The following is a 23,685-nucleotide window of genomic DNA, read 5'->3' as shown; positions in this document are numbered from 1 at the left end:
CGCGTCCTGGATGACAGTCGTAGCGATGGACGATAACATCTTCGCGTCGATTAGACGAAGCCACACGAAGGAAGGCACGATCAACGGACGGGCCGAGAACGAGCGGCGCGCGTCAAGAGGCCGTCGCGATCGGAGTTCTTCCGGCAGCCCTGCCACCGCTCGCGGAACCACGCTGTGGGAAGCATTGTCCCTTTCTAAGCTTCTCTAAGCTCGCCGAGGATCGACGAGCCGCGTGACAACAACGACCGTCTTCGAGATACCATCGTCACACACCGGTTACGGAAAAGACGGACCCTGCTATAATACGACAACCCGCGAGATAATCTCGACGCAGCGACCGTTCCAATAGGAACGCAACCGTCCGCTACGGCTCCGAGCGGAATCGTTTTCGCAAATGTATACCCCCCACTCCCCGGCGATCGAACGCGAACGATTTACCTGTGGTGAAGAGGACGATGGCTTTCAGGCAGCTGTACTCGGCCGAGTCGACGTGCAGGGCTTTCAGCTTTTCCACCTGTTCTTGAAAGATTCTGATGTGGTCCATGAAGGCGACCACGCGATCCGCTGCCATCGGGGATGCGTGGAGACCGGCCGCGGCCAACAGCGGCGCCACGTGGAGGGGCATCGAGCACTGGCTCGCGTTCAGGACGAACAACTCGCTCCAAACTAGCCTGAGCAGGGCGACCTGGTCCGTCACCTGAAGGTCCGGGAAGAACGGGATGTTCCTGGCCCACTCGACCGCCGAGAACAGCAATCTCGCCGCGAGCTCGCAGATGTTGTCGATTCCCATGATGTTGTTCGGTTGCATGCACTGACCGTATCTCGAGGTCGGGTACGGCTCCGCCCTCAGGAGCAAACTAATATACGAGGAGAGGTAAGAGTGACCGTTCAGGCTGGCGCACGCGACCGCGTCGCCGTTCGTCAGGGCGAACTGTCCGGGCAAACCTGGCAACGACGGCTGCGACGGCGGCACTCGGCCCCTTTGCACGGCTGCAACAAACAAACAAACACCAACTTCACCAATTTTCGTCAAACTTTGCGTCGCGCCGAGATCTTAAGGGACTCGTTAACCCAAACTAACCGGTATATGAAAATACCCATACTTTTACTTTATATCATTACTATTCTCAAGATTTATATTAAGTAGACCTACAAGGATCGTAACGTCGGCGAGTCAACGAACGATACGAGCGATCGAACGACTTCGAGTCGACCGACACCACGCAACGGATGCAGATTCAACGACTAGATCGTGAAAGTCCAACGAACCTGCTCCACGATCACCTAATCGTATGCTTATCGGCGCGGTCGCGCATCCTCGATTTCGCGCGTCGACATTTTATTCCCTCTCCCGAGATGGCTGATGGATACCAAACCGAACGAATAACGCGCGTAATTTAGCCATCGATCGAGATGCTGACCTTTCCTGTCGGCTTCCAACCGGATTTCGTGATCTTTCCGAAGCTTTCGCGGAGCGAAACTGAACGTTCTTCTACGTCAGTTTCGTTAGAAATAAAAAATTGGCGAACGCTTAAGGAACACCACGATCGTTAATGTATATGTCTCAAAGTAAGCAGCGATACTCTGTGGTTAAATTTGTGTGCGTGTTCGAGACGCAAACGATAATGAAACGTCGTACTATTTCTATTAAAAACCAGGATCGCTTAAGAACAGGTTGTCCGAGACAAAAAAGATGCGCGTGACTGTTAGAAAGATGTTCGCGTGACTGTTTGTTCTGGTCTACCGTGTTATGTGTGTTACGCAAAACGTAAGCTATACAATTTTTCCATTGACGAGTTCGCTGCAGAGGAAGTGAAGGAGTTATGCACTGTTTATGCACTCCAACGGGAGATCTACCAAACCTCTCCGAGTCTAAGGTTTAAAGATCTCTCGTAAAAATAGACAATTATTCTATTTGTTACCGACGCAGAGACCGTGCAAGCGTCGTTGTACTAATTAGAGAATTACACTACGCGTAAAGTGCTCGGTCGGAGTAGCTGAACGACCGATGAATGGGAAGAAAACCGATGTCTCGCGTTCTCCGAAGAATCGGCAAATATTGTGCAAAAGCAAACGCTCGAGACGAGAAGACTAGACGTTTCTCATTGAACGAGCGTGGACAAACGCGAGAAGAAACAACACGGTCGTTCGACGTTTGAAAGAGGAAGGATCGTCCTAGCCAAACGAGTGAAAAGCGCGAGAGTCCAGCGAACTTTGGTCGTTTTCCCACCTGAATACCGTTCTCTCGTACCGAATACTCGTATACCACGAAGTCATATTTTAGCTAAAGTAAACAGACTCGATAGCGTTTCGCTATTAAATTCCTAAGGTTGGTTCGCTCGTGCTCCTTACTGTATCGGGCATTAGGCGCGAAATCTCTGTAAAACCGTTACGCGCTCGCGATGTTCCCGCGTTCCACGCCGAGCGGAGCGCCACTGTTATTACCGCACTTGAATTTTTTCGAGAATAGATGGTGCGATTACGAGCGTCGTACAGATCGTATCGCGTTCTTCGAGTTTACTGTTAATCTTCGGTAATAACGCGGATCACGTACCGAGGGGGGTTTAACTGTATTTCGTGGCGAAGTCGCGCGGCTTTCCGATAATCGTCCGGTCCGGCGGTCGAAAGAAACGCGATCGCCGGGTAAAGGTTAAAGCAGAGGCGAAGAGATAAAGAAAGGCAGGGGCAGCAGGAAGAGAATCCGCCACGTACGAGACTGTCCCTCCGTCCTCTCTTCCACCCAACGTCACACTCCATCTTTCTTTTTCTCCGGGGTCCCGACGAGAAACGGCACCCTGCTGCGCACCGCCTGAATTCCAACCTCCGCCCCGCGGCTAACGAACACCGTCTCCGCTATCTTCCCATTCTCCGACCTCCTCCTTCGCCAACCTTCGCCGTGCTCCTCGGTTCTGGTGAAAAACCGACAACCACCAGACACCGTTCGCGAATTCTACCGGCCGAGGCCACCACGGTTAGACGCGATCGTTAACGCCGCCAAACCTCTCCAATCGTCTTCTTAGACGACCAGAAACAGGAGCATCGTCGAACAGCTCAAGATCCTCTAATAAATATTTAAAGATGTCTCCTCGCGCTTCGAAAAGGCGTTTCATTCGAATTAACAACAGCTTTTTCGAGACGTTCGTAAATATGAGTTTCAGAGCCGTTACGCGAGACTCTTCTTTTTAAACGCTGGTTGTTTTTTTATGTCAGATGTCTAGGACGTATTGTGGATGAAAAACAAGGTTTAACGCGTGTCGATGCAAAGTATAGGCGACGCGCGTATGCAAGTAGATTCGGTACCGTTACCGGTCGGCCCGAACGTGGATACTCGTTCGCGCGGCTCGCTCGAGCGGAAAAGAATCCGCGACGAATCGAAACGCAGCGTCGCGTCGCCTCGGCGTCTGCGCTCGTCCCCGGTCGTGGCATATGTAGTTGCACCGGCGCATTAACCGTCGCTCGTTCCATCGAGTTTCTCCTCGTTACAAGACTCGAAGGAGTGCCGATGGCCACGGATGCCCGCCGCGACAGATGCGCGATAGCTCCTAGCTGCTTCGTTCTCGGCGACCTCGCATTTCGCTAGCCATTCGCTCCGCGGAGTTTTCGCCTTGCGAAACGTACTCCGGTTTTCGTTCGAGTCTTGCTTCTGCGCTCGACGGGTTCAATGCCCGGTCGACCAGAAGGTTGATAACAGGTGTTTAACCCCTTGCCGTACGATTTAATTAAACCTCGCTCTTCAAACCTACGCCATTCGATTCTGTTTAAATTTGTTCGCGAGCGCGATGCTCGACAAACAACAGACTCGTTTTCCCCGATACCTCGCCAATGCGAAAATCTGTTGATTTTAATTAATTCGTTATTACGTCCTCATTTATTCTATAGGATCGTTTAAAGTTTTACACGATTGAAGTTTGAAGCGGCGAGTATCAGCGACCACCAGTGAACGCGTTAATTCTGGTCGAATCGTTCCGTTACCGCCTATCGTGGATCCAAGAAATCGAGGGAATATTCTGACGAGAGTTAACGCAAGATTGCGTATTATCTGACCGTTCGATGGTTGTGGTTCTTTTTTCTGGCGCGGCGAGCCGATCGTCGCGCCTAAATTCCTCGATTCGCGACAGCAGCCAATAATTATTCGCGGCGGGTTAAAGGTCGAGCGATTGCTGGGAAGAGGCGCGATTGCGCCTCGGCTTTATCGAACGCGCGCATTTTTTGTTCCAAAACCGTAGTACAGAAACGCCAGTGGCTGGATACGCTCGGGACAATTTCGTTCGCGCGGCACGAGATAATCGAGAACGCTGAATCGCCTCCAGCGTCTTGAAAATATTGTTTCGCGCGCCCGGAACGAACGTAATAATAATATTCTTACGTTTACGCACGAAACAAGAGAAAATGTATTAACAATAGCGTGCAGAACGGGACTCAACGATATCAGTTCCCTGCCAATTAATTCAACCATAATTACTAGTTTCTATTTTGTGTCTTGTAAAGATATGATTATTGGATGTTCTCCGGTAAACAGTACACATTGGATAGTTTCCAGATTTTGTCTTGTCGGATGGCCAAAACGGCTGAAAAATCGTGCATCGCGTCGCGGAGTACACCCCGCGTCGTATCGGTATATTACGTGTCGTTCCTTCTATCGCTAACAACATATATAACTTTTATCGTCGATCTGTGTTATTCGTTTCAACGACCGAGCGAAAGAATCGACGTGTCCACGGAAAAAAACCTGTGCGCAACGTCCAACCGATAAACTTATCGGAGCGGCAATAAGACTCGATCCGTACCAAAGTCCGCGACGTAATTTTTTCGCGTTCCTTCGCTCCTGCGACTGAATTTTTCCTAATTTTATTATCGTGCATTAACGCCAACGAATATCGCAACGACATTGGTCCGTTCGATTCTTTCAACGATGCTTTTACGCTCCGTTCTCGACACTATATTTACCAAAGATATCAAATCTTTAATTTGATTATACGATCAAAGTCATGCTGATAGATAGTGCCTGTAGACTCAATACAGTTTTCGTCTAATTTGCGTACAAAGAACGTCGCAATAATATCAACGTATCGAAACGTCCATTAATTTCAGCAACTCTTTTATACCGAAGTTCGAAACCCGGAACGAACGACGCGTTGAAATTCCGAAGGCGTAGTCGCCCGGTAGTAAAATGCTCTTTAAAACACATTCCTCGTAATTGTTGATTTATTCGATACAGCAGCGGCGAGTTTTCGGATTCCGTCGACAGCCACTGGCAGGATTCGATCGAGCCGCGTCTTCGACGGAGGGCGCCGATGAATATCGGGTTCGGGTTCGCGCGCGACCATAGAAATCCCAGATTCGAGCGAAATTCGAGGCGGTGAAACGAAACGTCTCCGTGTACCGAGATACCCGGGCACGCACGGCCATAGAGAAATTCTTGGACATGGATTGATGGTGCTGACGCGGTCTTGGAGAGACCGACAGAGAGAGCGAGAGTGGGTCAAGAGAGCCGAATAGAGAGGGATAGAGGCGAACGAGACGAGAGGCTATCGCTTTCCTCGTTCGACTCGCTTACGCGTCCGTATTCGAGAAGAATATCCGTCTCCGCGCGACGCACAATGAGCGCCAGGCATCGTTCAAAATAATTATAAACATCGAGAAACGACGATCAATCTTCCGTTCTCCTCTTCGATAATAAACGAATTACGGAGATGACGTCGACTCGGAAATAAAAGAGCGTCGGAGAATATACTGGCCGTTGGCGGGAGCGTGGGGGGTGAAGGGGTGATCGGTGGAAGGAACGAGGAGAAGACGCGCGAGGAGACGAATGGAACGAAACGACGGGGAGGGGAGGCCGCGTGAGGGGAGGGCAGGAGCACCCGCGGAGCGCGTGATTTAAAATGCTAATTTTTTTCGTTCGCAGCGACAGCGCGTTGATTAAGACGATCGCGCGGCGCGGCGCGCGGAAAGGAATTTCATTAGCGGCCATGACGTACGGCTTAGAAATTTCACGCGGTGTAACGATACGCGCGCGTGCTGCTGCGTCAAACTTGAACCGTGCAAACGGTCGATCCGCAGGAATCGCGCGGGAACCCCTGCGGAGGCTAACCCAGGATCCCCCGATAGACCACGGAAATGGAAACGCGCCTCGAGAAAGCACTTCTTCCTCGAATTCTTTGCGTTCGCGATCGATGGACTAAATTTTTAGCGACGCCCAAAACTGTGGGACGAGTTATTGCGCCCAAATCGAGCTCCCAGCAAGTACCAACCCCTCCTCATCGCGGTGGACGCTGGGCAACGACTATGCCGGCAAACGGGGCTCTGGCTAACGTAGGTCGGTGGACGTGGTCGTTGTTGCAAATCAGATCCGACATTTTAGTATGAGTCTAGAGAAAAATTCCTTATTCTGTCTGCTACAGTTCCTCTCTTCCATTCATAAATCGTAAAGTTATTTTCCGTTGACGTTGATACTAATAATAATAAAAAAAATGTTCGCGCGAGCAGTCGGCAACGCTCGTCGTTTTGTTGCACGACTCGCGCCAAATTCATTTCTCGACGAAATCGCCGCGTAGGTTTCTTCGTCCTCTCTCGGCCCGTCGCCGCGTTCTGACACGTTGACTTTGAAACGGGGCCCCATAAACGTCGTTTCGGAGATGCCGACGAAAAAATACGATCCCGTCGCGGGTCCTGGAACGCGCGTCCGTGAAAGCCAGGTCCGAGGCGCGTTCTAAACGGCGAGGATTAAATCGTTTGGTCGAGTAGGAGTCGATCGCTTCAACGGGAAGGCCAATTTGCGCACTCATGTATCGAGAAAGTGAACAGGAACGTGAGAATGAGTGACGTGAAATAAAAGATCGTCGAAAGGAAATTTAAAAAAAACGAGTAATCTTTTTCTCTGGTCGAATTCGTGTCATTGTATGAACTAAAGAAATTGTTGGTGACTAGAACGAAGTAGTATTGGGGTTAGAGCAATTTACTGCTAAACGGTGCTCGAAACGAGGAGAAACAGTAAATCAGGATCCATGTATTGTAAAAGAAGCTAACACCAACAATGTTTAATGTTGCGAATGCGTGTAGCAGTAAATTAGACTCCTTTGACGGATCCCATACTTCCTTCGGATCTACCATTCGTTAATTACCGCGTACTCGACTACTGGACCGTAGAAATTTATAATTTACTTTGTAGCACCCATCGTAACGTTCATAACTTTATGCATACTAATGGGCTATCCTCTTGTACGGAAATAAATAAATGTCGTGTGGCAATCGTAAAGATGAAACGCAAGACGACGGACCCATTATCTCGCATCCTCTAGAAAATTGCTACCACTTCGCGCGGTCTCGATCGTTTATTTTCCGTCTATATTTTCGCGCGAATATGACTTCGTGAAAAGTAGTTCCCCCCTTATCTCGGCTTTCAGTAACCGTGTAACTGGAATAACGTCGACCGACAGGTTTTGCGAATAGCGCGACAGCCACGAGCGGAAAGATCGACGAGCGAGCGAAAACAAGATGCCGCGCGAAACGAAAGAAAAAGGAAGAGCTGGAATATCTCGCGAATCCGACTGCCTACAATTTCTCCGGCGGTAACGACCTACATGGGCATCGGTACGAGGTCATTGGGTCGTCTGGTAGGTATCCCGCAACGCGGGATCGGCGTTCGTATTCTTTAAAGAAAACGTCTGCTCGCGTCTATCCTCTCTCGGCCGTATTCTACGAATTATTGTGTTGTCCACGTGTCATTGGCAATTTAAAACTATCAATTTATCCGAACGTGCTCCGATTTTCTCTTCTTGGCTTCGCGGACGACAGCGACAACTGGTCGTTTGCATCAGCGTCTTCTTCGAGTTTACGTTTACCCGTTCGAGTCGTGACGTACGTCCAGGTAGGTTTGAATCGTTCGCGTATAACGCGCGTTCTCCTCGCGGTGTGCTCGACCTACATCCCAACGAAACGATTCGCTCTCCGAGCTACGTATTTACCTAACCTGCACGATTTCTCGGTATTCTCTGCGTTAAGTATTCCCGGTTGGGATCTCGCGAAAAAATTGCCTGCGGCATGTCAACTATCCTCTCTTCTTGGGAAGACGCCGCCATTTGATGGTTTCCGTTTCGATGCTCGGCGAAATTTACGACCTCGCGGGGACTGCAGTAACCCCGAGAAGCTGTAGAATCTCGTAGCACCTTCCGTATCGTTCGAGGTCTATTAGGATTCGCCGGATAATTATTCCAAATAGAGATTACAGAGGCGTGCATCGTTCGGTACTAATTCCCTGCGCGCTCGCTTCGGCGATAAATAAACACCTACACGAGACCCCGTGGCGGGCCCGCAACGAAATAGCCTAATGATGGGAAGAATGCTTCCCGGCTTCTACCTAACTCCCCTGCTCTCTCGTCTTTCCTCTCTTTTAACTCTTTTGGCGCCCGATTCTCTTCGAGGGGACTCCGTTCGAACTCGATCGTTCGTGTTCGCAGAATACGCGTTTTTTTCGGAACGAATCTTTTTCGAACCGATCGTTCTCGTAACAGTCGGATAGACAGACGCGTTCCGTGACACGGAAGTCGGTCGTATCAACGGGGAGGAAAAGAAGCAACCGAGATAGGAGCAAGATGGAAAAGAGAGGAGTAAGAGGCGCGTATCGCGTGGCCGTTGCAACACGGAATCATTTTTACGCGGCTAATAAGCGGGTGCTCGTCCCCTCGAGCGGCAGTTCCGGCTCGAAGGTGGCAAGCCAAAGAGTAGGCGGCCGGTGAGAAGTGCCGCGAGTCGATGCTATTAAGATTTCCGTATCGTCGTCCCGTTACAACGACGCTTCGTGCTCGTGCCCCGCTCTTTTGCTTCTCGCCATTTCGCATCCTGCGGCCTGCCCAGCTTCGCGCGGCTTCGTTTCAACTTTGCAATCGAATTTTTGGACGGTGCTACCTTCCTAGCATCTACGACTATGATAGTGGTCTGTCCTAACGAGTAATTGCATATTAAAAATGAACGATCGTCTATAAAGCAAGTCTTTGTCTCGAGTTATCGAATGCTCGGTTAAATCGTTGGTCCCCGGTTCGAAACGGACTTTCAGTTTCGGTAAAAGTTTCGTCCATCGGCGATTTCGTTCCCATCCGAACGTGGAACTTCCTCGGGGGCGACGGAGCGGAAAATTCGACGCTCTCGCGTTCCCTCTTGGAAATCTGTGACGTAACGCGCGACGCGATCAAGCGTAAAGGGGAAAAATTCTTAGCAGAACGAGGAATCGCCCAGAGCGATTCCACCTTTTCCCGCGGAGTCGACCGGTCCGACCAAAAGCACCTTCCGAATCGTTTGTCTGCGGTTTGGATTATCGTTTGGATACGAGCACAAGCTAAAAAAAATACAGAGTGTACTATGAGAAAGCTACTGCAGGAAATTTTCAGGGACTCGAGATCGACGTTCCCTCGCAGAGAGTAGTCGTTGTTTAGATAGAGTACGAGTGATTCCCGATAGTTAAGATAAAGTTCATGCAATAGAGGTTAAGTAGAATTTACTCACAAGGAACATCCGCGAAGTGTCCTCCCCTCCATTTTGATGAAACTTTGCAGGTTTGTAGAGGGGCTAAAAATAAGGGATACGTATCTTTTTAGCTGCGGTAATTCACGTTTTAGGGTTGAAACTACTCTCCAAAGTTTCAGCCTTCCGATATTATCTTCAAAAGTATCGGATATACGAGGTAGTCTTTTAAACAAATCATTGACAATTCATCAAAATCGGCGGAGGGGGAAGGACACTTCGCGGACGTTCCTTGTCAGCACAGTTAGTAAGCGCAGCATTAGAATCTATTATATTTTTGCGTTCTTAAGATATATGTACATATAATTTCTGGTAATACAGGTGCAAGACATTGACTACTTATTTATCGAACAAATAAAGACTCGTAAGGCTTCGAATCGAATTCGGAGTAATTCCAAATCGCCAGTCGCGAGAATTCAGTGACGAGACTAAAGCGGTGGTTAAAGGTCATGCGCTTGTAAGAATAGTCGGCGCAATAAATAGTTTTAACTTGCATCGTAAGCGTCGATGATTAGAGGAAAAAAATCCCCTCGAATCGGTTCCTGTATGTTATTATTCCAAGCTAATAAACGTCTATCGTTTCGCGGGAGGGGGCGTACGCGCCGCGAAATGAGAAGAACGACAGCGGTATAGAACGTGGCCGAAGAAAAGGAACGAAGAGAGGAAGGAAGGAAGGCAGGAAGAAAGGAAGGAAGAGAAGAGTATCGGTGGAAGAAGAAAGAGATCCGAAATCCACCTGCGGATCGAGACGGGCAGAGAACCAGTCGACGCGGAATAACTGGTATTAATACGTCACGTAATTACCGTGCGAGGGGTATGTGTAGCCTACGTAGGTGTAGGTGTGCGTGGTGGAGTTGCCGTTGCCCCGGCAGGGCAACCGAGCACACGTAAACCCACCGGTCGAGACGAGTCGAGGAGTCGAGTCTAAGAGACTCGCGGAAGATGGCGAGAGAATATGCATCGTGGCAGCCAGTTTCCAAGCGAGCGGAGGTCGCTCCGGGCCATGCTTCTGTTCCGAGCCATTATGATAATTTCGCCGGAAAGAAGGTTACCGACTTGGGCCGTCGGCGATTACCCTCGCCGTGCTCGCCTTCCAGCGAGGATCGGTGCTCGCGACCACGAACCAGAATGGACGCGGCAGCTCGCCATTATCCTGCCGCCCGTCCCTTCGACGCTATCGGACGCTGCCTACCTGCCCAAGACCCTCCGACGCTTCCTCGTTTCTCCGATTCGATTACGAATCCACCTTGGATAGCTTCCTCGAGAGGACCCCGTTTCTATCAAAAATCTATGACTCGAGCGCACGAAGCGGTATCAGGCCGCGGATCTCGGCCGGTGCCCGTTACTCGTGCAAGCGCAAATTAGAAGATACAAAGTCGGGCGGGTCGGCGCGATCGGAGAAGCGGCGTCCAAGATAGAGAAAAGAACGAAAGACCGGGGTATTCGAAAGGGAAAGGATCGGACGGTGTTGCGAGGGGTTACGCGCATCCAGGAGAGCGGAGAGAGAGAGAGAGAGAGGGATAAGGAGGCGAGAAGAGTGTAAAGGTAAAAAGGAGGAGAGGAGAAGAGAGCCGAGAGGGCAGCGCGCGCGGCCAGTGGGCCCGCCTAAGATTCCCACGGTGTCTGCTCGCGGCGAGGCCCCGCTCGCATGCTACTCCACGGTACCGGGCTCTCGCGTTATGCGAGCGACGTTAAGCTTGAGGAAGGTACGACCAACCGGAGGAAGACGAAACGGTACGGTACGAGAACGAGATCGAAAGGAGAGTCGATGAGTCGGGCGTGTCTCGCGAAAGAGGAGGAGGCCGGAGGGAGGTACCGCGCGAGAATCGCGTACGGGCCGCGTTATTAATATCCGTTTTCTTTCGTTCACCTCCGCTCTCTTAGGGTCGATTCGCAAACGTGCACGGACTACGGGCCCCGAGCCGGTAGTTATCGTGCTTTACGGTCAGCCGCGAGAGCAACGCGCCGCGCCGCGTTTGGCCTCGCGTGTAAGAAAAACGCGTCGAACGTGAGAGTCCAACGCCCCGACCCCTCCGCGAAAACTCTTTCCTCGAATCGAGTCGATCGTTTCCTCTCGAAAAACGCCACCGGTGACCTCAAAAGACCGTGCTCCGACGAAACTAATTTCTCAACACGCCATTCAGTCCAGTCCAACCCTCCGATTACGCGTAATCGCGTGAATCGTCCACGACGATTGCGTGGGAGCCTCCCGGCGAAGGAATTTCTCCCAGCGATGTCCTTCCTCCGTTCCGGTTCGCGGCCGAGAGAACGCTCTTTTGACCTACTGTCTTTCAAACCGTTCTTCTCCCCTCGTCCCACGCTCGACGCGACTACTTTCGGACCGTGATTCACTCGGACGTCCAATTCTCCTTCCTTCGCTCCCCTCCCGATCCTCCACGAGTCCTCGACGCCTTCGCCTCTCGTCCAAACCACTTTCCTGGCCCCAACCTCGACCAATTCGATCTTTTCCGATCGCGTTTCAACCCCTTACGCTCCAGCCACCCAGATATTTATTTAGTTCAAGGAGCATCGAACTCTTCGCGAACACGATAATCGTTTAAACGCGTCCACGAGACTTCGAGGTGGAAAATAAATTTGTTCGCAGGCTTCGAGCACGATCGGTCGTGAGTTCGACGCGTTTAAAACGTTTTCCTTCGCGTCGGTCGGAACGTACGAACCAATGAACGCGCGAGAATGAACGGGTTAGTCGCGTATCTGCCCACGTCTATCAGAGACTGGTTCGCGACGCAAGGCAGGTGAGTTTTACGAGTTAACGGCTGTTGATATTTGCATCGCGCTCTTTTCTCCGACTGGAATTACCTTCCCCTTCCTTACGTTATTCCGTCCTTTTCTAGACTCTCCATAAACGAACCTGCTCGATTATTTGGTTGAATTTTATTTCAGAATATCACCGTCAAAAGCGCCATTCGGTCGTTAATTTTTAAGAGGTAAATAGAAGCGAATTCTTTTGTCTTCAAATATGTGACATGCAATAACAACGTTAGGAAGAATTACGAAAGCATTCGACGTTTTGTATTTGGATACGCCTCGTCCTTGGCACTGTACAACTTGACGCACATCACGAATGACGTTTTTGAGTAGTTAAGAATATTCCTGAACGTGTACTCTCTATCGATTATGAGAAACTACTAATGTTCTTCGTTTGATATTTCATTTGGACGGCCTCTCGAAAAAGCAAGTAATTTCGATGCGTTAACCGTAGCATATTCCCTTAATTGGATCGCAAGAGCCATACATTGACAAAGATCTAAACCGACGTGGAACACGGATACCTTCCTGAATGGTCTAAGTGGAATATAACATTTAATTAATTGCAATAGAAGCGAGCGTTATAACGTGCTAGGTACAACATGATCTTAATGCGATATCGGCATTCACAGTTGGTGCGAAAGTAATCTTCGAAATTTATGGTGAATTTTTTACCTTTTGGACGACCAACGAGATATTTTTTCTACTTAATGAGATTTGCAACGAACCATTTACTAGAACGAATCGTACTACGAACGCACGCTTCGTAAATAAATAATTAGAAGCTCGTTCGAGCCTGAGTAAAATATGTTAAATTCTCAACGCTACGTATCACGGCTCGTATCGACTAAAACTGGTGGCCAACGTGTAAAAAACCATAGTTACTTTTAAGTTCGAGGTCGTGCTCGATGAAGAACTCGAGAGACGCGAGAAGAAAGTAGGGGACTGTTCGAAGATACACGACGTAGGAAGTAGCGGAGAGCCGGGCACGAGAAGAGAGCGCGCGTGACCGCGCATCGATGTTTCTCCTATAATCGGCAAAGGACATAGACAGAGAGACGAGCGCGAGCAGCAGAGAACGAACGTGTCAGTGGGTGTGCGCAAACCCGACCAACGTGGCGCTGACCGCCTTTTCCGAGTGAACTTTCACATTCTGATCGCGCGAGAGCTCCAACAGCCTCGAAGGTCGCCTCTGCTAGCTCCCAGTCGAGTGTCAGCGCATTTAGTATACACGTACGTTCCCCCTATGCACGCTATTAAGGCCTACCCACCAGAAACAGTCCCTGTCATACTCCATCGACGGATTTCTCTCCACCGATTTACTCTTTTTTACAAATCAAATTTACTCGACTCTGCTCGAAGACTACCCACGGACGTTGGAGGGCGACAGAGGACGGTCATCGTCGAAGGGATGCTCGAGGAGCGTACGCTGGTGGTTCGTCGGCGAAGAAACGAGCATTGCCGCGAATAAAACTCGTCGACAGGAAGGCAGGGGGACGAGCACGAAACGCGAGCCGAAAGGAAAGTTTACCTAGATGTCGAGCAGGGGGAACGAACAAAGGGTAATACGGGCAACGGTGGACCTTGCACCGTTCTGAATATGCATAACGAGCCCGAGTTCCGATCGCAATCCCCCACGAACGGTGTCAGGTACTCTTGACCCGACGACAGTTTTGTCATGGTAATGCACCTACTTTGTATTTTAATGGTCGGAAAGAGATTATGCGAGTAAACACGACCGAGCGTAGGTACGCCTCGCGTTAACGATTTCGTTCGTGACGGTCGCATAGGCTTTGCGAACCGACTGCTTTTTTTCCATCGCTCTCGGAGTCGAACGCGAATCCATGGCATACGAGAGGTCGACGGTGCTCCGAACGAATCGCGTGGAAAAATTTTACGAACGAATCGGACATACCCTGACTAACGAAGTAATTGAGAACGGGATGGGGTAGTATCGAGAAAATAAAGCACGTGTGTCGGACGTAATATTTTTATTTCCTGACGGCAATACAAAATACAAAATGTCTGGTGGATTCCTCGAAACGCATAGAACTTTACGAGGACGTAAATCCGACTTGGGACGTTGTCGCGGTGATTCTTCTGTATCGGTCCAGCAACGTAAAATCCATTTCTCATTTCTGCTTGCTAAATGCTTTAGCGAAGGTTCGATTTTATTGCACGCGAGGAAATATGCCTACGATCGAGGACATTTCGTTCCGTAAGCTGCTTCGAGCATCCCCTGAACCGATAAATTGCGTTCATTTTCCACTAACGATAACTTAGAAATTTTATCTCCGTTAAAAATCGAATGTCGACCGAAGACGAGGAAGCAGGAGATACCTCCGCGTTGCTATTAATCGTAATCAACGCCGTCTTAGAATACTATCAAAGTTGTCCACATTTATACGGAGCTGTTTTTGCTCGGATTTGTTGTCTCGAGCGATCGTGTTCGATTTGTTGGTATTCGCGCGTAACGGAACGATGGTCGTCGTAGTTGTTCCCATTCGTGCTGCAACTTCCTTGGAAATCTCGAGGTCGCTCTCGTTTTCTCCATTTTCCTCGTTGAGCGTCGTAACGACGGAGTCGCGTGCAAAATTACGGTAAACGCCACGAGCGATCGATTAGGACGACGTCACCGGATGTCTTCGACTGTCAGGTGACTTTGTTGGATCTATCTTGCATCTTAGCGTTGCTGTTTCTTTAATAACTTCACAACTCGATCGAATGAGTACTTGTCGTCTTGGGAAATCCTCTGTTTTAACATGTAATTCGATAAGGTTAAGAAAAATACTTTAATCGTTTGGAATTTACGCTCGTGTATTTCCACTTTATTTATAGGAAAATAAGACAAACAAGGCAACGATGCCATCTAGCGATCGCCTCTATCGTTTGGAATAACAGATAGTGGGAGAAACAAACCTATGACTCATTACACGGTTCGTTAAGTCGACCAGTCGATCTGTATTACAATTCTGCGTTCAGGCAAAGCGTTAGGAAATGCATGTATCTAATTCAGTGTTAATACTAATTCTTGACAGAATCCTCTGTCGACGTTTCCTTCATTGTTTTTGAACCATGTTACTAATAATAAGTATTATTTTGTACGATGAGTGATGTTGATTGATCCAACATCGAACTAAGAAACATATTAATACGAACACTTGTCAGCGAGTTCGTAAGCTTATTGCGTCAGTTTAGACAGTAAAAAATTGCGTTGCGATTACCTGTGCAAACTTATATCGGCCCGTAGCAATGGGACCAATTCAATTAAATACTCATTAATACATGATGCAATTCCAAGGATTATAACTGGTAATCGGTATTACAGTGCTCGATTCGATTAAACGCGTCGAGTGCCATATACCGTAGGAATTCATTTCTAAAATATAAAAATTACTTTTTTTTCGAATTATTTTCCCTTAAGACATACCCAAGCTTCCGTTCGGACTAGTTATCGAGTGTTACATCGATTTTTTCGTGAATGCGATCAAAGGAGTACGAAAGACGACGTAATCGATAGGTGTCGCACGCCAGGATAAGTCTCAAATGGTTTACAGACATTCCTCGGAACGATTTGTTGCACGAATACTAATTTCAAAGGTAAATGTATACGCGGTATAAAAACACGTCTCGGTCCCATTATTTATCGTCTACCCTATGCTGCATTTCTTCATGAATTTCGCAATGTCGTAAATCTCGTTATGCGCTGTCGTGACGATACACAAATCGATTGTCTTGTTCAAATTAATAAGATAAGACCGGCTGAAACGATTGGATTGAATTGTGACACCGCGTTGGTTACCGCTAAAATATAATACCTATCGATGAAAATAATATACAAGCATCTAGCGTGGAACGTCTGTGCGCATTTGAATGCATTGCTTACCGTCGTGACGCGTGTCTGAATTTCTTTCAATGCGTTTTGTTTACTACGTTTTAATCCTTCGTGTCTTGAATTAATTGAATCACGTATTGTAAGTTGGTAAAAAAATGATACTGGTTAAAAATTGATCCACGTTTCCACTCGTAAGACATCTGTCGCGTCTCTCGTAGAAGTCCCACTTTATCAGCCGATAGCGACGAAGCAGTTTTCTAGGCGCGAAGGCTCTCGTGGCCCTCGAGTGTTTAATTTTGGGTCGCAACGATACGCAAGCCCGTGTTTCGTCACCTCGTTGCAACCAACGCGATCGAGATCGAGATCGAGCCAATGCACCAGTGGGCCAAACCGCGATTATAGAAAAAATTCTACTCGAAGATGTTTGTTTCGACTTTTGGCCCAGCTTGCAGCTTAGTTCGAATGGCCATTTCGCGTCGATGCTCGTATTTGTCAAACCGCATTTGGTAGCTCTCCGTTTCGTTCTCGGTTTCGGTTTCGGATTCGGATTCCCCGGGGACGAACCTTTATCCGGCGTTATCGGTTCTCTGGAAGCTGACGCAGGGCGGAGAAGAGGCCTGGCCGTGCGCGGAGAATCAAGAATCGACCGCCAGCCGGATTACTAATCATTTCCCGGGTCCGAGAAACCTCGCTAATTGATTAAAGTCACGATCCTGACCCTGCCGTAATATCGGCAATCTCTTCTTGGCGCACGCTGGGGAGAAAGGTAGACATCGGGGACAGAGAAAAACGTACAGGACGGAGAGAAAGAGCGGAGCACAGGATGAAAAAGAAAAGGCAAGAGCCACCAGAGTAGACGGTACTCTCTCTCTCTCGTTCCTCGTATGTTGGCCTCGCGTAATTTTTACCCATCTCGCTCCGTCTCGGTTCCTCCCGTCCCATTTTATATTCCCAGCCTTTCCTTCGTCTCATCGTTTTGGTTTGGTTCGGTTGCCCCGAACCGTTCGTTCGAGCAGCCCGACTATCCGCCTTCGTCGTCCTCCCATTGTTGCATCGTTCCAGCCCGGCAAGGGAAACAATGTCTAATTTCAGTTAATGCGGCCATAATGGCCATCGTCGTTGCATCGGCGTGCCGCATGCTTCGACGCCGAGAGATAAGTGAAATCCACCACGGCTCCACCGATTCCTCCTCACGGACGAATTCGTCCGTCGATCCCCGAGTACGTATCCGCGATGATCTGCATCGAGAGTTTCCTAGTGGATCTGATTACGTTCTTGTGCCCGCGCAATTAACACATTCTCAGTCGCTGACGTAATTTTACGTAATTTTTAGATCTATAACCGGCCGCCACTGACGTAACGTCACGTCATTTTGTACGTGCAAGGAGAGACGGACGATTTTATTATTCATATTTATGCGTACACGTGGCTGTCTAGCGACGATATACTGATTTCTGGTTCAGCTTAATATTAGCTTTTGTAATAAGTTCGCGTTTCCTCATTATTCCCCCACATCTTGCCCAAGGAATATCTTGAAACTGTTTAAACGATAACGCTGTTAAGCGTTTCCTGGGGGCCAGAATTGCAAGGCGAAACGGCGAATCGAAGGAAATCGGGCGCAAGGTTTACCCGCGGCGATTCGCCGGCTGGCAGGCTGGCCAAGAGTTTCTCGCGGTAACGCGATATCGCGGCACGCGAAGTCGCGGTCGTTTTCGAAGCTACCGAGACGAGGAGGAAGGGAGCGGGATAGCTCCGCGAAACGTACCGTCGTCGTCGGCCAGTCGCAATTAAGGGTTAATTAAATTGAGCGGCTTCCTAGATTTCTGTAATCATCGCGGACAGTATCTGCGGGGTAATCTTGAGCGCATCCTGTCTGCCTCGGGGGCCCCACGGAAGGAAGGGGCCCCGAGGTAAGGTCATGCACCCCGCTGACCTCGGACCACCGACTCGCCTCCTCGTTCCCCCGCGGGGCCCCTTTTCCCCTTTCCCCTTTCTTCCCCTCCTGCCCTCTTCTAGGTCCCTACCAGCCGCGCCACCTCGGCCCCCCCCCCACCCCATTGCTCCGCTCCAGCCCATACCTCACCGCTCGACCCTCCGCCGAGCGTCCTTCTTGCCTTTAACGTTCCTACTCCTTGCTCCTTCCTCCTTTCCCTCCGCTCTTTCCTTCTTCGCTCGCCTTTCTTCCTGATCTTCGTCTTCGTCTTCGTCCTCGTCTTCGATCTCGTCTCGGTTCTCATCCGCGTCGCCTTCGTCCTCCCCCGTTTGCCGCCGATACCCTCTACGCTATTCTCCCGGCGTTGCTGCCGTCAACCCCTCTCGCGGATGCGCTTTCTTCTTTACGTTCGACCTTCCACGCTCCCCACCCTCTCCCGTTCCTTATCCCTCTTTCGATTTTCTCCTCCCGGAGCCCTCGCGCGCCCGCCGTCGCTTCCTCTCGTTTAACCTCTTCCTCTCCGTCACGCTGCATTTTCCCGAGGACTCGCGGGGCACCGTGCGGCCGTTGCGTGCCCCGCGCCGACCAACGTTCGAATTATTATCAAAACTCGAGGCATCATCCCGGATAATGAGCGGACGTCGCCGCGACAGGGCAGAACACTCGAGGCGTACTTCTCGTGGGAAAAACGCGACCAAGAGCTCCTACCGGGGGCCCGCTACGCCGAGAAACGACGCTCGCCCACGACGCCACTCGGAATGAATGCCAAACTATCGCGAATTTCTACGAAGTCTGATGGTTTCTCAACATAAGGGTGGTAACGAAGATGTTACAAAAGTGTCCCGTGTCCGCGAGGTTTTCAGCCTGCGCTCCTTGACCGCTCGTGTCGACGACCGTCTCGCTTACGTACGCCTCAAACAAGGTCAGATGGTATCTGGCAGCGAGAGAGAGAAATCGGGATCGCGCGAACGCAGGACGGTCAAGAACGCGAAAGAAAACGTGAGAAAATTGTCCAACTTCCGCGGAAACGAGCGTCGCGACGTCGCGCTAGCAACGGGGGGTGGGGACGAGGGGCTGAAACGGGCCCTGCGCGCCCGGGGACAGATGAGCGAGCAGCGAAACCTCGGACGGAAATAAATACACCTGGGCTGTCCGCGTCGGTGACCAGCTCGTGCGTGCTCTAACAAGGTCAGATGTTATCGCGCCGCGAACAGCCAAGTTCAACGGGAGAAAAAGGAAGAATCTCGGAAGGGGAGAGGCGTGGGAACCTTTCCGGGGTTTTCGTGAGCCGACGCGGCTCGCTTCGAACCGCGCACGCGCCTCCGTTTGCGCGCGTAAATTAACACCTCGTCGACGGGACCGTCTTTACGCCCAACGTACGAAGAAAAAGTATCGTCACTGCGTGGCACGTGACGGAACACGCTTTAACCCTTTCGTCGACGCGATACGATCACAGAAAATCGATACTCGATCATTGTTTCATTTTTGCCAGCTTTAGCTCCTTGGTTAGTATAATAACAAGCGTGCGTAAATAGACACAAAAAATTTGTAGATCAATCTGTAACTAGCATGCTTAAAAGAGTATGTGAGGTTTGAAGTGAAGTCAAATTACTGAGATTGTTTGTTGCGATACGTAATCTGGTAAGAAGTCCATTGTTAACATAATTGGTTCCATGTGTACGGGCGAGAGAAAACGGAGCGTCGAGGTAAATGTCTTACAGAAACGTTGAAAAGTGACTTTGTACGAACGGGTGGTCAATTTTGATTACAATTTCTAAAAGAAATTTACCACTTCCGAGATGGGCAAAATATGTCACTAAAAGTGTTAAATCTAATGGCACAGACGAGGTATACAAGCAGACCTTTTACTGGGGCTCTAGAGCCCCATTACCATTTTCGTATTACTCGCAACATTACCAAAAGGTTACACAAATGAACACAAGAGGAAATCAGACAAAAAATAAATTTACAGAAACATTCCTAGCCGCGTATTATATTTTCGGTAAAGAATTTTTTTCTCGAAAGTGCGTAAGAATTCAGGCACATGTGTATTCACCAAAAATGATTGTAATTGACCCCCACAACCGAAAATAATTTTTCCAGAACGATTTGAAATTTTTTTTTTCGCCGAAAAATTTAGGCACCTACCCCCTGTCGATTTTTCTTAAAAATTCGTTTTTGATTTTTAGTAATTTTGTTTGACGCCCTACAGAAAAGTTGTCTGATACTTTTTCTTACTATTGTAAGAGTTATGATCGTTTGAAAATTGCGTTGAGGTTTACTCGTATAGTTCGTCTGCGGTAAAGCCACTGAATCACTTTACACGTCTAATATTTTACTACGTAGTTGCAATATCAAGTTTTCCTAGACCGATCGTCCAAGAAATCGATAATCGAAATGAATGCGTTTCCCTATAAACGCTTGAGTGGTTATCTGTTCGTTGGAATAAAATTTTGCCCATCTCGGTCGGTGATCCGACAGTCGTCGGACGTATCGAGCGCAGAAGAAGAAGAGTATCGGTGGTATCGGCGCGCTGGCTGTAAAAAGACCTCGAGGAGCTCGAGCGCGACCGAAACGAGAACGCGTACAGATATAAATACGCGCACTTGTCCCGCGTTAGCGCTACGAGTTCCAAGGATGCTCGCGCATTCGCGCGCGACGCGTTGCGAATCCGTTGCAAATAAATAGAAGCGTTTCCGCCTCGCTCAACTCTGACCTTACGAACCTCGTCGCGCGATTCGCAGCCGTTGCTCTATTTTAACGCGTTCGCTGCCGAGCCTTCGATACGAGTCCCTTCCCTTTGTCGCGTATTCTTCAGTTTCCAGTACAAAATGCAGAACAGAAACGTACGAACACGATCTAAGAAAAACAGAATACGAAATTCCGCCGTAGGATATGCAAACCGGGCAACGAACGTGTTAGATTGGATGCATATTAGGCGCAGGGTGACGCGGTTGTTGCCAATTAAAAATACACGTTTCAGCGTAAAGTGACGTATTATGAAACGAAATATGTTACTGTTGCGTCACCCTGTTCTCGATGTGCGTTTATCTTTAAAATCGACTATCGGAAACGCGTCGATTCGATCGGAACTCGTTCGATCGACACCCAGCTCCGATCCAATCGATGCAATACGAGCGAAATGATTCGGTACATACCTTCCCGTCGCATGCCCATCTTCAGGCACTTTTTCAACCGACAATACTGGCACTGATTCCTATGGTGTTGGTCGATGGGACAATTCCTATTCCCCCGACACGAGTACGTTAGATTTCTCCTGACGCTTCTCTTGAAGAAGCTTTTGCATCCTAAAACGAGACAAAAGGTTCCAATTAGAAACGTTTCTTCCCCTTTAGAGTTGGATAAAAGTCCATTTAAGGGGTTAGGATACACGAGTCTGTACTTTGAATGGGTTTTACTATCGGCAGACCCGACTAGACAATGGTTTTCAACTTCTCTCGAGCATGTCACAGTTTTCCCCCCGAAAATTGCTGGCTATTTGCACACCGCCGACCGCTGGTGCAATTACCTCGGTGGTGGTAGGTTGCAACGAATGTTCAGCGACGAAGAATCGGAGCAACGATCGAAAAGGGAGGCAGGGAGAAGGAGAGCAAGGAAATAAGGATAAACGATTACGCAAACTCTGTGACACGGACGACGAGAACGGATCCGTTGGGCGCAGCTGGAGGCCAATCCGGTCAGCGGGATCGATTCTCGCGCGTTAGCCGCGCTATTCGCGTCAATGTTCGAACACACCGACGCTCGAACGATCGCCAATACTCCGATACCGTCCAAAGTCAGGCAAAGTCCTTATCTGCAAATTTCGACGAACGAGAGATAAAACACTTCTGATTCATTGTTCGTAGAACACTGCCATTGGAAAAGTGTAGCGACGGTGCGAACGGCGTTGACATTATTTATGAACACAAATAGAAGTAGTAGCGGCTAATCAGATTAGGCGAGCTAAACAGATTGTGGCTGGTCTAGTGCGCACGTACTTAACCTCTCAGCTATGGAGCCTGGTTTTACAAGTTTCTGCCCTGAGAAGTTGACAGAAGCCACCTTCTTTTCGGTTGCACTATGATTTTTTAATCAAACCGATACGTCGAGTAGAACGTTTCTTTTCATAGCTTTACTTCGGCCACGGGAAATTTCCTGCCTCCGTTGCACCTAAGCGCAATCAATTTTGCAATAATCTACGATAAACGAACTAGGAGAAGTTTCTGTTTAGCAGGATTCTTTTGCAACTGGTTACAAATTATAATCCCGCGAGGAATACGTGGTTGCTCGCGACCAGTCGCCCATAAATCTGATTATCCGATGCCTTTTAACGATCGCAACCATAATCCCGTGGTGCGTTTCATAGCGATTAGTACCTTAGAAGAGAAGGAGGATGCCTGACCCTACTCTTTACAAAGTACTCGATCGTCGAATAACGAGGTCACGTTCCCCGAGTTAATTAACATAAATGTACCCGGAATAAAAAGTCTGGAACCTAAATCCTATACATCTCTCAAGACTAAAAATTTCTCTGCGGTACGAGATATTAAATTTTGAAAGACCATCTGCGATTTTTAGCCCTGTGGTGAACCTTTGCCTAAAGGTGACTCTGTACACTGTGGACGTTGTCGTAGATGGAGGAAGAACCTCGAAGATTGGCTCGATGGCGGTTCTGAAACGCATCAAGGTGCCACGGTTCGATCGAAATGGAGGCGAGCGGTCCGATCACCTTTTAACCTCTTTACCGTGTGCACGATGGTCCTATCTACATATCTGTCACGCGCGTGTCGCGTGCTACGCCGACGCGGACTAACCCAGGCCATTGCGCGTTCACCGCTCATTAAATCGAATCGCGTTAAGCCGTGTCATCGGGCCCTATCGACGCTGGTTCGTCTTTGCCGCGAACGATCGAGTCACCGTGCTCGTTCGCGCGTCGACAGCGTTTTGTCGTCGCGTTTATCCCCGATCGCCAACTCGCCGACTACATTTTTCCGACCTTTCCATCAATTAACCTCCATGACCATCGTTTTCGACTTCGGGCAACTCGTGTCAGCCTATTCTTATCTCATTTAAATAATTAAAATTAGCAACGCCGAAGCACGTTCCCTTTTAAACCGTAGAACGTTCGCTCGATTCAATGATCGCTAAAATTATTAGTTACAGGGTTATGAAAGTGGTTCCGGTTACGCGCCTCGCCCTGCATGATTCATGCCAGATTAGACAAAAATATTACATCGGATTCGCTTTCTTTTACATCGCGTGCAACGACCAAACCAGGCGGTAAACTATGCATATTAGATGAAATTTCAGACTCGCTGTTCGAATCAGATTAGATTCCTCCGCGGTGTAGGAAAAGCCAATCTTTACTTAATTACTTGACTTCGTAAATATTAATCATATAGGTTTGAAAATTTTGAGACTAAAGGCAGCGTTAGAACGTACCTTCGTAACTTTCGATTCCGATATCTCGTATCTAAGGGAGACAGAAATTAGAGTCAAGGGGAATGTGGTCAACGAGCAAGTAGAATGTGGACAGTGTCGAGTAATATTTCCTCGGTGGCAGGCCTCGCGAAGGCTGACTAAAACGTCTGACCCAATACGAGTCGCGATTCCCTACGAGACTTGGCGCAGT

At 49.0% G+C, this 23,685-nt stretch overlaps 1 protein-coding gene across 3 annotated transcripts in view; it reads right to left on the bottom strand.

The window, feature by feature from the left end:
• Svp (COUP transcription factor 2) overlaps positions 1 to 23,685 on the bottom strand; it is an 88,113-nt gene that overhangs the window by 49,760 nt on the left and 14,668 nt on the right. For 2 of the 3 annotated variants that reach the window (XM_076781066.1, XM_076779441.1), the window contains exons 2-4: positions 21,212 to 21,361; positions 9,499 to 9,561; positions 439 to 990 (exon numbers count right to left, since the gene is read on the bottom strand). In XM_076781066.1, coding sequence (XP_076637181.1) covers positions 439 to 990; positions 9,499 to 9,561; positions 21,212 to 21,361 — 765 coding nt within the window. The remainder of the gene's footprint in view (positions 1 to 438; positions 991 to 9,498; positions 9,562 to 21,211; positions 21,362 to 23,685) is intronic. The other variant, XM_076780267.1, reaches the window with a different exon arrangement.

Source organism: Colletes latitarsis, chromosome 1 (genome assembly GCF_051014445.1).
Source record: "Colletes latitarsis isolate SP2378_abdomen chromosome 1, iyColLati1, whole genome shotgun sequence".
Lineage (NCBI taxonomy): Eukaryota > Metazoa > Arthropoda > Insecta > Hymenoptera > Colletidae > Colletes > Colletes latitarsis.
The sequence above is the reverse complement of the archived record's forward strand: the minus strand, read 5'-3'. Positions and strand labels throughout refer to the sequence as shown.